Below are 13517 nucleotides of genomic sequence, written 5' to 3'. Positions count from 1 at the left end.
TTTTTGTTTATCACTACATGAATATGCAGTTATGCTTAGTGCTTTTATTCAATATTACTGTGTTGACTTTATTCAGGCAATATGAATGAGTCATCAAGATGCATTGTTGACAAGTCATTTACAGTGAGGAAAAGAAATGAAGTTATGTCTTCTTTTTGAAATGTCATAACAGTCAAAGTAGTTCACTAGCATCTTGGCCAACACTTTGAAGTTACTACTGATATTCACAGCTCAGTAAGAAATCTTGACAATTTAGAACAGGCTAATATTCCAATTTCCTGCAGTAGGATGTCAAGTATGATTGTCCATTGAAAAAAGCATTAATGAAAATGCCAAGTTTCTTAGAAGTTCTGAAGCTTTCATGCAGTTAGCATATTGTTCAAACAAATGTGATGATTTGACCTTTAGAAATGTTTTTATTGAATTTGAAGACCCATCAGCAACGAGGGAGAATGTTATTTGTTGTTGGAAGGGAGCAATTTTGTAAGATTATTGAATTTTCTTTTTATTGATTGCTTCTGCTTTATTTCTTACTCACCATTAATAGAATATTTCCAACATTTATGCATGGTACTAAGAAATAAGCAATGGTCATACAGTATCGGATGATATCTACCTCATGAGTAATATTATCAAGAAGAGGACATAATCTGGTCTTCTTGTAGAGGTAGCAATAAGCTGCATGATTGAACTCATTTACTTAGTTCTCTTCACCCTTAGTATGATATAAGGCTTTAATCTTTTTCTCTTCTCCCTTGTCTGTCTTTTGGCAATATCTTTGCTTTCCCCATTATAGCCCACTGTCTTTCAGTTCTGCCATTATGGTCATTCTCTATGATTTATGTTGCATGCCAGGGTTTGTCTTCTGCCATTATGGTACATCTTGAAGTTACTTCTGGTAGTCACTGCTGGTCCATTTTGAAGATATGACTTTGCCATTTGTATCATCTTTCTGTTATTTCAATGCATCTTTTTACAGGCCTTTTATTAACAAGAGTTAGATGGTTGTACTGAATGTTACAAGTTTTGAAAGGTCAATAATTTATAGTTTTCTCTTCAAAATTATTTATGGTATGTGCTATTACTGTCTGCACTCTTTGCCAATAAGTATAAGTTTCAGTTCAAAGCATTGGTTGATGTTACATAGAGTAATGTAGTTAACCCCAGGGAATAGAACAGGTCTTCCCATGATTGAATGACTTTCCTTAGGTAGTTAGTTGGACAAGCGACAAAAAGATTTAATCTTTCTATCAGATTTAGATTAAAACACTTATGAAATAATAATTTAAATCTCGTTATTAATTGTCTTTAGAGATTTCGTTAGGTGTAAACTAACTCTATTCCCCAAATTTCACTATAATACTGGCTGTAAATCCTAGAATGAATCTAGTACTTTTTTTCTCTGAACTGTCAAGGGACAAATTGATGGTGACATTATGTCAAGTCAGTGCTGCCAAATTATCAGATAACCCATTCCTGTGTAATGGGAAAAAATTATGTCATGGCAAAACAGCTAAAATAATAAATCTTTGATATTAAAGGAATTTATTAGGCTTTGCATCGTTGACTGGAATCATTAAAAGTCAGATTCTATCATTTTCTCATTGGTTTTATTGTGATATGTTAGACAGCGCCCTATTTGTCTTGGACCTGATCAGTACATTTATAAAGGCTAATATCTATCGCAATTGATGTGAAAATGTTATTTTGTCTGATGTAATTTCACACTGCAGGCTTTAGAATGAGTCAAAAGTTGGTTTTCTTTCTGTCTTTTTTTTTGAACTGGTTGGGTCAAGACTTTGTTGATTGCCATTATGACTGTTGTATTTATTGTATGAATCAGGTTTTGCTCAATGTTTCGGCCAATTTAATGTTTGCTGTGTTGGTTGTTTTGGTGTCATTTCTTGCCAAAATGCATTTAGATAGAAATCTTTATATAGCATATATTTCACTGTAAATATTGGCCACTTATATAACAAAAATTGAAGTCATGAAAAGAATTCTCAACAAATTGTACTTTTTTTCTTTTTTGGTGAAGAGTTATAAATGCTTAATTCATTCCTGATTGTATTCTAAAACAAAAATTTAGATTTAGTTATTTGATCAAACAACTGATTAACTACCGAAAATTTCATGGGTGAGTAAGCTAGTAACTGATAAGTCATACTCACTGATTATAGAAATGTCATATTCAATTTATGACTGATAATTTTATTAGTGACCTAGTTCGTAATACTAATAAGAATCAAGTGTATGCGTATTTTGCTATAGTATTCTCTTATGCAAATGTTTTTAGCTGATTGGGTTCAAGTTGGACATCTGTGTAAATGTGTGTTTCCATCTAATGAATTTCTCAAATTTAGTTGAACCCAGATTCTCCTAAAGTGTATTGCTATCTAATGAATATCTCAAGCCTTGTTGAACCCAGATTTTCCTAAAGTGTACTGCTGTATAATGAATATCTATCGCCTGAATATAGCTGAAATATTGCTGCTCGGGCTTTAAACCCCAACAATCAATCAATCTAATGAATATATCAAATCTAGTTGAATCCAGATTCTCCTAAAGTGTATTGCTATCTAATGAATATCTCGAACTTAGTTGAACCCAGATTGCCCTTTTGGAAGTGATAATACAAACAACATTGGATTATTTTGCGACTAATTTCCTAATTTACACCTTTAATGATTGTCACAGCTTGTGAAAGGAAAGCTCACAGTTCCACTAAACTCCCATGCTATGATAGTTTTCCAAATTCCTGGACATTAATGGGTTGAACCGTAAGTGGTGTCATAAATCAGGAGTTAAAACAAAGTGATTTGTGTTATAAAGCCATATTCAATTTATTAAATGACCATTTGATGTTGTTAATACATGATATTTTCATTGTTTCTCCTGCTAAAACATCTTTTTCCTATAGTAAATGAAATTTGGGTTTTCTCCAAAAAAAAATTTCATTTTCATCATGGAAGAGTAATCAAGGAAACCAAGGTTATAGCGGTAATCAAAAGAATGCAATCTAGGGACAAAGACCAGACATGGAAAACAGACATACACAACAAAGAACATAAAGTAACTAAAATCAAACATACGAAGTAACAAAAGCAAATGAGCAACTGGGAGCATGGACCAGGTGCACCAGTAGGGTAAGCGTTTTCTGCTTTTCTAGAAACACCTGCCGACTTGCTCATAAAAAGTCAAGTCTGGGGTAGACAAATGAGGAAAGGAAAACTATGACCTGTTGAATAAATCAGTTTTCATGGTGCAGATGGATACACCATAACGATCCACAAGTTCACAATGATGACCATGAAACTTCTGTAGTGATGACTTCAATCTTGTAGTAACATAACCCTGTTCTAGAAGCCTATTTGTTGAGTTCTAGCGTGATACAAAAAGTCTGCGAAAAATGTATGCCACCTTTCTCGTAGAATGGTCACGTCATCTACAAAGGCTTCTTATTGGAGTATATATTTTTGTTTATGGAACTGGCATACTATCATACATCCTGATAAATTGTACTTTGTATTAAATACGAGGGGTTAATTCTGTGGTGGTGGGGTAAATGTCATGGTCATGTGTTCTGTTGAAGTTGGCAGATCTTGTCAACTCATTCCCTGTATTCTATTAAATGCTCTATGTATAATGAAATGCTGATTAAGGTTTTTTTTTTTTCTGCAAGTTAAGTTCTAACTTAAATATGCCAATGCAGTATCTATTGAACTCTATCAGTATTGCAATAACTGGCAAAGTCTTACAGACAATCCTTCCATAATGTCTTTGCATGAAGTTCTATAGGATAACTTATAACTTCAGTGTACAATTAGATTTCATTATAGATAATGAGAACTTAAATAATGCCTCCAGCAAGTTGATACCATCAAGTCTAACTTTCATCAAATTAAAGAAAGTGGCTTCTCTTTCATGTGTCACATTGTTTAGTAATAACTTTGATCTTTTTGCTTTTAAAGCTGTTATGTCCGAGGTCAGTACTCTCATCAACCAATCATATCAAAATATAGAATGTTTTAAAGGAAATTGACATTGAATGTTTCGATGACTCCTTCAGAACTGTGTTTTGAACATCTTAACGTTTTTTCCCAATAAACCTAAGATCTTTTTTTTTATTTCTTAGCATTGATCCGCTTAGGTAACTATAAAGCAAAATGAAGAAAAACAGTTGATAAAAAATCAATTGGATTTGTTTATCGACTGGCTACAATATCTTGTTAGAGATGCTAGAATGATTGAATTATGTATCAAGTTAATTGAGAATTCTGAGAACTTTAGATCTAAGTTACATTAAGTGAACAACAACAATCAATTTAATGAAGAAAATATTTTGTTTTGACAAATTACGACAGTATTAATCTATAAATATCATTGTATCCAATAAATATCCATCAGATATTTCAAACAGGAAAAAAATAAAAAACAGAGGAGACTTGAGTTGAATAGAGATTAAATTTTTTTTTTCCTTTGAGAAACCACTATTTGCTATCCCCTCTCAAAATAGTTTTTAGTATACTTGACTATGAAGAAAAAAATGAGAGATATAGTTTTGTAAGTTACTTATATGTACCTATTGACCAATACAAATTTGTTCTTACTGACCAAAAAATAAAACATATTTCATTGTTTGGACTTACAAAACATCCCTAATATCAGTAAGCTCTAAAACATTAAACCATTGTCTTTATTGCACATGTACATGTATTCTTCATGAAGGAAATTCTTACTGTGCACTATTTGCTAATAGTCTAACCAGAAACTAGGAGATAGCAGATTGTTGGCAATTAATTGATGGTAATTGTTCCTTACATTTGCTATAACACTGCTGCAAAGCCAGAGCTTGTATTTGATTTAGATTCCTCTTTGATATAAATATCTGAAGACAATGATTATCATAAAAGAAAGAATGCAAAGCAGATCTGTTAGGATTCCTTCCGAACAAATTACCCTCATAATGAAGACAAATCGATAATGAGGCACTTCATCTGTGTTTGTCCTGAAAGGAATTTGTATCAAGTTTCGAAAATCTCATACTCAAGTTGGATACTGTGAAACCATTCAATCTTTTCTTGATCAATGATAGAAAAAAATTGTATCATTCTTCATTGTAACAGATTAGTTCTGATGTTTGTTTTGTATTGATTCAGATATAAGGGTGTTTTCACATCTTAATACTATCATATTGGTGTGTGTATATATATATATCAGAATTAAATGTGTTACCTTACTGTCTTGATTTTTTTACTCATGACAGCATCATTTCTCTCACATTTATATTGATTACTTCATTCTGTTTTTTTTTTTTCTTTTTTCTTATTTACTTTTTTTTAAATCTTAAAAGATTTAAAGGCCTTCAATGAGAGTATTATTCCAACATAAATTGAAGTGTTTCCAGTCAGAATGTAGGTCAGAATTATAGATAAGTTTGTTTGTCCTCATCACCAGTAATTTACTCAAAACCATGGAAAATGGAGTTATCTCCCTTGAGAAAGTTCTGACGTATAATATGCATAAATATTCTTACCAATCTTGAATTCATGTGGAGAACCTTCCCAAGTCAATTGAAACATATTGTTTTTAGATACGAACTCGTAAGCTGTATTGAGTTCTGGAATGTATTAGTATCTTAGGAATATCGATTGTTTTTTATACAATGAATGTCCATGAGGATTTCTCCGTTTAAGTGGATTGTTGTGAACGGAATCTAGGCACCACAGTCATTATTTCAGGAATTCTTTAGGCCGTCTTTGTAAATTCAAGTGTTTTGGGGCTTTTATTGCTAGTAAAACAGTTAACTTCAGGAGTAGAGTTAGTACTCCCTTGACTAAATGACCATAAGTTGATGAGCTACAAACAGATTTAAATACCTATGGAATGATAGAAAATTAAAATCTTGTAATTGTCCAGACATTTCATTAGGTAATGATCAATCCAATCTGTCCTTCAAAACAAACTGTTTTAATTGCTGCAAGATTATTTAATGCATGCAGTATATCTATTGCATGAAAAAGTTGAATTCTAGCACTTACTGAATTCATTTCTGTATATCATCAATACAATTTCTACAATTTGAAATTCAAACTATATGGCGTTCATCATGTGCTTAGTAGGTTGTTGCCTTTTTTTCAGTTTAATAGACAACTTACTTGGATAACTGAAATCAGTGAAAATCAAGTGAGAAAATTCCACTTTCATGACCCTTACTTGAATTACTTCCCGATACAATATGTGCTTTTTTTTTTTATTAGTAAACCTACACATCTCATACATTTATAATACCATCATAAAGTTCCTGCCATTTTTTCTGTTTTCGTGAACTGAAATTTAATGAGGTAGACCAAGGGTAAGGGACATAACTTATGAAGTCAGTGATAAGTTTGTATCATATTCAATTTCGATGTAAAATGCTGAATACAAACGTTGCAATGATTTTGAAGAGTTGTGTCCCTTACACTAGGTCTACCTCCTTAAATAAATTGAATAAGTTATGTTAAAGAGTAGTCAAGGGAACCAAGGTTATAGCAGTAATCCAAAGAATGTAATCCGAGGACAAATACCAGACATGGAAAACAGACATACACAACAAAGAACATAAAGTAACTAAAATCATACATGCAAAGCAACAAAAGCAAATGAGGAACTCGGACTCCACTAAAAACTGGGGGCATGGACCAGGTGAACCAGTAGGGTAAGCGTCCACTGCTTTTCTAGAAACACCCGCCAAGTTGCTCAGATAACCTATTGCATATCTTTTGGATAAATGTTTTCCATTGTGGAAATTGGGTGCCTCAAGTGAAGTTTCTTTACTTCTGCAGAACCAAAGATTCTACCCTTTCCTCTTTTATCTTCTCAAAAGCAACAGTAATGAATTCTAAACATGAATGAAATGAATATCTTTCTCCTTTTTCCATGACCTATGCTAGACTTTATCTATCACTCTGTAATGGCTTTGAAATGGGTATTTCTTCTCATATCTTTATGCGATATTTCATCTGGTAAGCTTGTAATATAAATGATGAATTAATGAAACACATGTATGTATTCTTTTACCATTAAATCTGTCTAATATTCTTCTGAACTCAGGTAAACAAGTTCAGCCATTAATATTCCAAGTGCAAAATTCACTTAGTACTAAATGTCTAAAGTAAAGGTTCTCCATACTTTTATATGCATGTGGTGTCTGTTACATAGACTTCCCAATAAACTTCAAGGTTTTGGTTGTGTATACCTTGCATTAGTTGCGTAACCTTAGCTGTCAAGTACCATGCATTGGTTTCATGACCAAGACTTTCTTTAAAGCATCATTTTGTAACATTATAAAGAGTACTTGTATTAGTTATTTTAATACTGCATTGGTGCAAACATCTGTTGGTTAAATGTATGGTCATTATTTGGAAAAGTGAATAACTAATTTACGATTATAATAATTGTTGCATCCTTAATTATTTATAGATTATATTTTCACCTACCTGTCCTATGGCTAGCTGCAACCCTATTTCCTCACAAATCTGCAATTCTTGGCCTTGGCCCTAGTCCTCTGTTACATGCATAAATTATTACTACTATTGTTTCAAGGTTTGCAATACAATACAGCCAATCACAGACTGCATAGTTTCATCTTGGAAAGTGACATATATGATAGACTTTCAAAGATTCAGATTTTGGGAATTATGTTTGTGACTGGTTTCTTTTGTTTTTCAGCAAAAATCTTTATTTTGTTGTTAATTTAGATTGATGTCAGAGAGCAGTTGAAAGAAATTGTTGGCTGATTGCTGATTTCTTGCCAAGATTTCGGGCTATTTGTATAGGTTATGTTGTGTAGAAACCTTTGATTGTTAAAACAGATTGGTACATCTTCATAATGATTCCAGAACTTAATGAAGCTGTTGATTAGATTAGTCTTGGTAGGTTGCAGGTCAAAGATCAAGCTAAGTAGGTTGAAGGTGAAAGATTAATCGTTATTGTGGGTCAAAGGTCAGTCTTAGTAGGCTGTAGTTGAACTTTCACCACTGGTTTGTTAAATTCAGTAAGCAAAAGTATATAGTGATCATGTCTGTCTGTCTGTCTGTTAGTCCATTTTCTTGATTTTTGGTGATATTTAAGGTATGGTTCAACTTATTCTTTTCAATTTTGAACACAATGCTTTGGAACATAAGATTGAAGGCAAGCTACATTATGATATATACTATATTTGCATTACTTGAGTTATGGCCTCTTTTCACTCAGATAACTTGGAAATTGGGGTATCTGAGATTTAATATCAATTTCTATTTTTTGTAGGAAATACTCTTGCGTCTTAAGTTTAAGGCTCATTTACTGTTTAAATGAAGAATTAGCATGACAAGTGTTTGAACTCAGTTTGACATGAAATGAGACCATAAACAATGCAACTCTACCATCATGTACAGTGGATAGAAAATCTCTATCCAAAACTATTGTCCTGGAAAACTAGGTCATAAAAACTGTTGACTTGCACATTATGGGAATTCTTCTGTCTGTATTATCATCACCCAGGATTTGTAGCACTCAACATTTTCTACTTGATCTATTTTATTTATAGTAGTAATCCATAATCATTGGATTGTAGATGAGTTATAGGCCTGAGTAATTAATTTTCTGGATGAGATAGTTGAGTGTATTTGTTGATTTTGTGGTCCATTGGGGTCATTTATATGCAGTGTTGGCTTTTAGACAGACCATAACAGTCACATGAAATGGATTACAGATGGAACATGGCACTCTCAAACAATGATTCTCTGGTTTTTGTGTGTCTTGGTTTTAAGACCGTAACTTAGTTATATGAAGAGTGTAAATTGCCTGATTAACCTCGTAACTACTTAATGTTTTTCTATAATGGGCTCGGTGACTGACACCATTGTAATGGAAGAATGGACAGTAACCCATCCTAGCCCAATATACAACACAGCTTGAGTCGATTTGGTAATTTCTACTTCACATGGTTGAAGACAGCAAATATTTTGATCACATACCATATTGTGTAGAAGCTTTGGTTAAGATACTGTTCCATTGACATGTTATATATTGTTATATGCAACACCAAAACTTGCAATTCAAGTAAATTTAAGAATAGAAACACCAAAATGATAATAAACTCTCATAAGAAAGTATACACCAAAATAGTAGAGTAATAACTGTCTAAAAAAATACACCATAATGGAAATGTAAAAACACTGTTTAAAAAGAAACACCAAAATGGCTAAATAAAGACTGATAAAAAGGTACACCAAAGTGGTTTTGTAAAAACACACCAAAGTAGTAATTTAAAAACTCTGAATCACATGCGTACATTTTACAGGTAGTAGTTTAAGTACTAAAACTGTTCGTATGTATAATTTATTTGATTGTAATGCACTAATATGTAAGTACTTGTAATAAACCTTTTACTTAAGTGTCAGTCTCTGTAAGAATCTGGCAGTGAGTAGATACCTGGTTTGAAAAAAAAGTACAATTTTAAAGGTTTATTTTGACTATATGCACCATCAGAATCAATGGAAAAAGACCGAGATATTCCATATAATTTTTGTAGACTGAGTTATAACTTCATTGAAATGATTTGAAAATTAATATTTCTAGGGCAGATAACTCTGTCAAAAACCTATTTTTTCTAACATTCTATTGAAAAATCTCTGATCAAATCCATTATGCAGAGATCTAATAATGGTCTTTTCATATAGAAAAAGCATCCTTGAGTGAAATTACATTGTCAGATCGGTGGGTTTTTGACATGTATGTTTCTGATTTTTCCCATTTTGCCTGATTCTTACAAAAACTTACACTTAATAGTCAGTTAGCAAAACAATGTAGATTCAAAATACTTTCATGATTTTCTATTGCAGGTGATCTTTTACCAGCTGATGGTGTAATTATTCAAAGTAATGATTTAAAGGTGGATGAAAGTTCGTTAACAGGTGAATCTGACCATGTCAAGAAAGGAGAATCCACCAATCCTGTCTTATTATCAGGTAATATCTCAATCATCAGGGTAGATAGAAGTATTGCTTGAGGTCAAAGGTTATCAAAGGGCAGTAACTTACATGAGCAGAATGGTAGGCATAAGTTTCATGTTTTGTTACTTCTACTACTACTTAATGTCATCCAAATTAACATAGCATAGGTGAGGATAGCATAAAGAATATTCATACAGTTAAACAAAGTATGTAGCCTTCAACACCCAGAATACCAGACGTGGCAGTATAACTTCTGAAGTTATGAAAAAAAGCACTTGCTTACCCTACAGATAATAAAAAATTACATTGCAAATGATCATCATGAACAATAGAGAAATTCTGATATTATAAAGAACTACAGAAAGGCTTTTAAGGCGGAAATTAAAATAGTCCGAACTTAGAATTAATTTAGTGGTTTGTTTCAAGGCTGATATTTAATAATGTTTACCGGGAGGAGACATGATGATCAATACTGTTGACAATATTACTGTGTCTAACTGACCATTCCTACAAAATCAATAGTGGCTTTCCTTGCAAACATCCCAAAATGTCAAAATCCTTATTCTGTCAACAGAATAAACAGCCAATTTATATTTAGTGGTAAAAAACTGCTGGTGTATATGGAAAGTAATTCCGTTTGACAATATTGACACTTTTTGTATTCTAAGTGAAGACAGCTTATTTTGAATTGAGTTTGTTATTGTAAATGTTATGGGCTGTAATGACTCTTAAACTTTCCTAAACAGGGAGTTCAGACAATGTGTTTTTAGCTAAAAGACTTTAAAATAGGTCTGGTAAACTCAAATCAAGCTAAGGTTTATCAAAGCCTAGACAAGTGGGTAGATTCTTCCGCTTGAGACAGACCATATTTAAATCTTACAGGAAGCAATATAGCTTAGGCTGCAATATGTAAAATTTAATCTTGCTGTTATTTGTTTTCAAATAGATAAAACATTTCTAAATTTATCTTTCAACTTGATTGCAAAAAGGATGAAGTTATATTAAGTAGTTGACTTTAATTTAGCTTTGAAATATGAGATATTTACTCTAAAAATTCTAATTCATGCTGATTTTCATTGTTTATTTAAAGAGGAAAAAAAATTAAATGCTTCCAGATTTGTTTTTATATTCATTAAAATGTAATAACTTAATTTAGTTACAAGCTTTCTGATTGGTTGGTTCTTTTTGAGCAAATGAAGTTATTTGTGTATAACCTGGTTTGGTACTTTGACATAATTAATGTCAACCTGAGTGCACCCTGCAATTCTAATAATCAAAAATATATGTATACACAGCACACACACACACACACACACACACACACATATAATATTTCGATACAAAACATTCTTGCTATTTGAATTTGAATCCCTTTAACAAATTATATGAAAAAAAAACATGGTTTGGGCCAGTTTACAATTTTATTTTGTATAGCCTGTTTAAACAATGAGAAATTTTTGCCAGGGAAGTGATGAATAGATGCAATATTTAGCTTGGTATATATTCCATTCAATTTGTCAAGGGTATTGACTACCACCATTTATGAATTTTAGGAATGTCTACCCATACCATGGAACAGCTCTATGAAAAATTAAATTGTCTATAAATGAAAAAAAAATCAATGCCAATAGTTCATTTCAAAGACTTCATCAAAACAAACTGCGAAAAAATGAAAATAAGAAAGTTTTAATTTCTTAGTGTTTTGTCTATCAGACATTAGTTTAAAAACTTATAAACCATGTGCTGTTTCATCCAGGTACCCATGTCATGGAAGGCAGTGGGAAGATGTTGGTTACAGCGGTTGGTATCAACTCACAAACTGGTATTATATTTGCCCTCCTGGGGGCCTCTCAAGGTGATGAAAAACCAAAAGAAAAGGACAAGAAAGGAGGGAAGAAAAAAGATGGCCCCAATGAAGGTATTTACATAGTATTGAAGGGAATCATACACAGAGAACAAAATACAATGAATAAAAAAGTAACAGATGGTTATAGGGCTGTAAAGCATGAGATTGAATCATTTATGAATGACATATTCTGGATGGCATTTAATACAAATAGTGCATCTTGCCTCGAATGGAAAATGGTTGACGGCTGATTTATATGTATGGAAAAGTTATCGTGCATGTTCATTTGTAATGCATCAGTTTATACTTAGAATATTCTTTATCTTCATCAGATTTTCCATTTTTTTTTTCATTTTTCTCATACGATTTGCACATTGTGTCATGTCTTGGTTGAGGGAAAGGTTCACATCTAGTTTGATGTTAGGTGGCCCTGTACTTAGCACTATTTAGTTTGATGTTAGATGGCCCTGTACTTAGCATTATTGTCTCGTTGGTGTTTTGTCTATTACCGTCTTATTCTGTTTTTTTATATATATATATATATCACATTTTGTATATCACAAGGTTAGGTATGATATTTGGAAGATTGTTCATTTTCATGTTATAAATATAAATAGTCTTTGATTTGTATTAAGGACTGCAAGTATAGACTTTACAAGGGGTTATTCAAACAGTATTTTTCTCTATTAATTTGAATGATATTTTGAAGCAAGCTAAGATGAACAATCTGCCCAAAAAATGGTGTTATATGGACTATCAGCTTAGGTCTTTCAGAGATGATTACTTGGTTCTCAGTCCATTTTTCATCCAATACCAATGAAGGAGGGAGATGATTTATTGATATGACACTAAAATGGGTAACAAGACGTCCACAAAAGAGGAGGGGGAGGGCCTGAGAACCAGATAATTAAGTCTGTCAGGCCTTATAAACACCTGCAACTTACATGATTATTTGCTTATGCAAAAACAAGGGCTATTCCAGAAATAATTGGATTGGATGGGCTCGAATATAAAGATATTTTTATTGGGAAGGGTCTACATTGCCTTTGAAGGGAAATTAAAAAATGAAAGAATCTGAGAAAAATATATAATGGATGAGAATTTTAGATGTGCCTTCCATATGTTTGTTCTGGAACAGTCCTGAATTAATATTTCATAGGACAAAATAAACAATTTAAAAAAGACATAAACACATTTGCAATGATTTTTCAACCTATTATTTTGAAAGGAAGTTAAAAATAGTTTATGAATTATAAATGTCCTTGAATGTTTCAACATTCAATGTTATCTAATTAAAGATCTTCAATAAATACATTGTGGGGAGTTAATGGTAGAAGTATCAATGCTGTTTATTTAAAAAAAAAATATATATCTATTTATAGGAATTGATTTGACCTTTTAACAATGAACTCAGGTTCATGGATTTTCGAATTGAATACTAAATCTTTCAGGTTAATCTAATACCATTTTATTCACAAGAATGAAGCTTATTTGAACATAAATAAAAATGACATTTATCCAGTTAATATAATAAAATGCAATCATAGAACAAGATGGAATCGATAATTCCATGGGATAGTTGCCCTCCCTATCATTAATCAAATTGCTTAGGTTAAGTCTCAGATATATCTGCTTTAGGTTATTAAACCAGAAATGCTGATTTTCCATTGATGAACCATGTATGTCTATCT

At 32.0% G+C, this 13517-nt stretch overlaps 1 protein-coding gene across 20 annotated transcripts in view; it reads left to right on the top strand.

Annotated features, from left to right (window-relative positions):
- LOC148627840 (plasma membrane calcium-transporting ATPase 2-like) overlaps positions 1-13517 on the top strand; it is a 107970-nt gene that overhangs the window by 58515 nt on the left and 35938 nt on the right. For all 20 annotated transcript variants that reach the window (XR_015921643.1, XR_015921640.1, XR_015921641.1 and 17 more), the window contains 2 exons: positions 9870-9995; positions 11737-11898. Coding sequence is in view for 17 of the 20 variants with exons in the window: in XM_088580061.1 (XP_088436187.1) it covers positions 9870-9995; positions 11737-11898 (288 nt within the window). In the remaining 3 variants the exon portion in view is untranslated. The remainder of the gene's footprint in view (positions 1-9869; positions 9996-11736; positions 11899-13517) is intronic.

The sequence above is a fragment of the Perna viridis genome, chromosome 1, assembly GCF_037379345.1.
Source record: "Perna viridis isolate PV_CMFRI_1.1 ecotype Kerala chromosome 1, ASM3737934v1, whole genome shotgun sequence".
In the NCBI taxonomy this organism is placed as follows: domain Eukaryota; kingdom Metazoa; phylum Mollusca; class Bivalvia; order Mytilida; family Mytilidae; genus Perna; species Perna viridis.
This window is presented reverse-complemented; position numbering and strand designations above follow the sequence as displayed.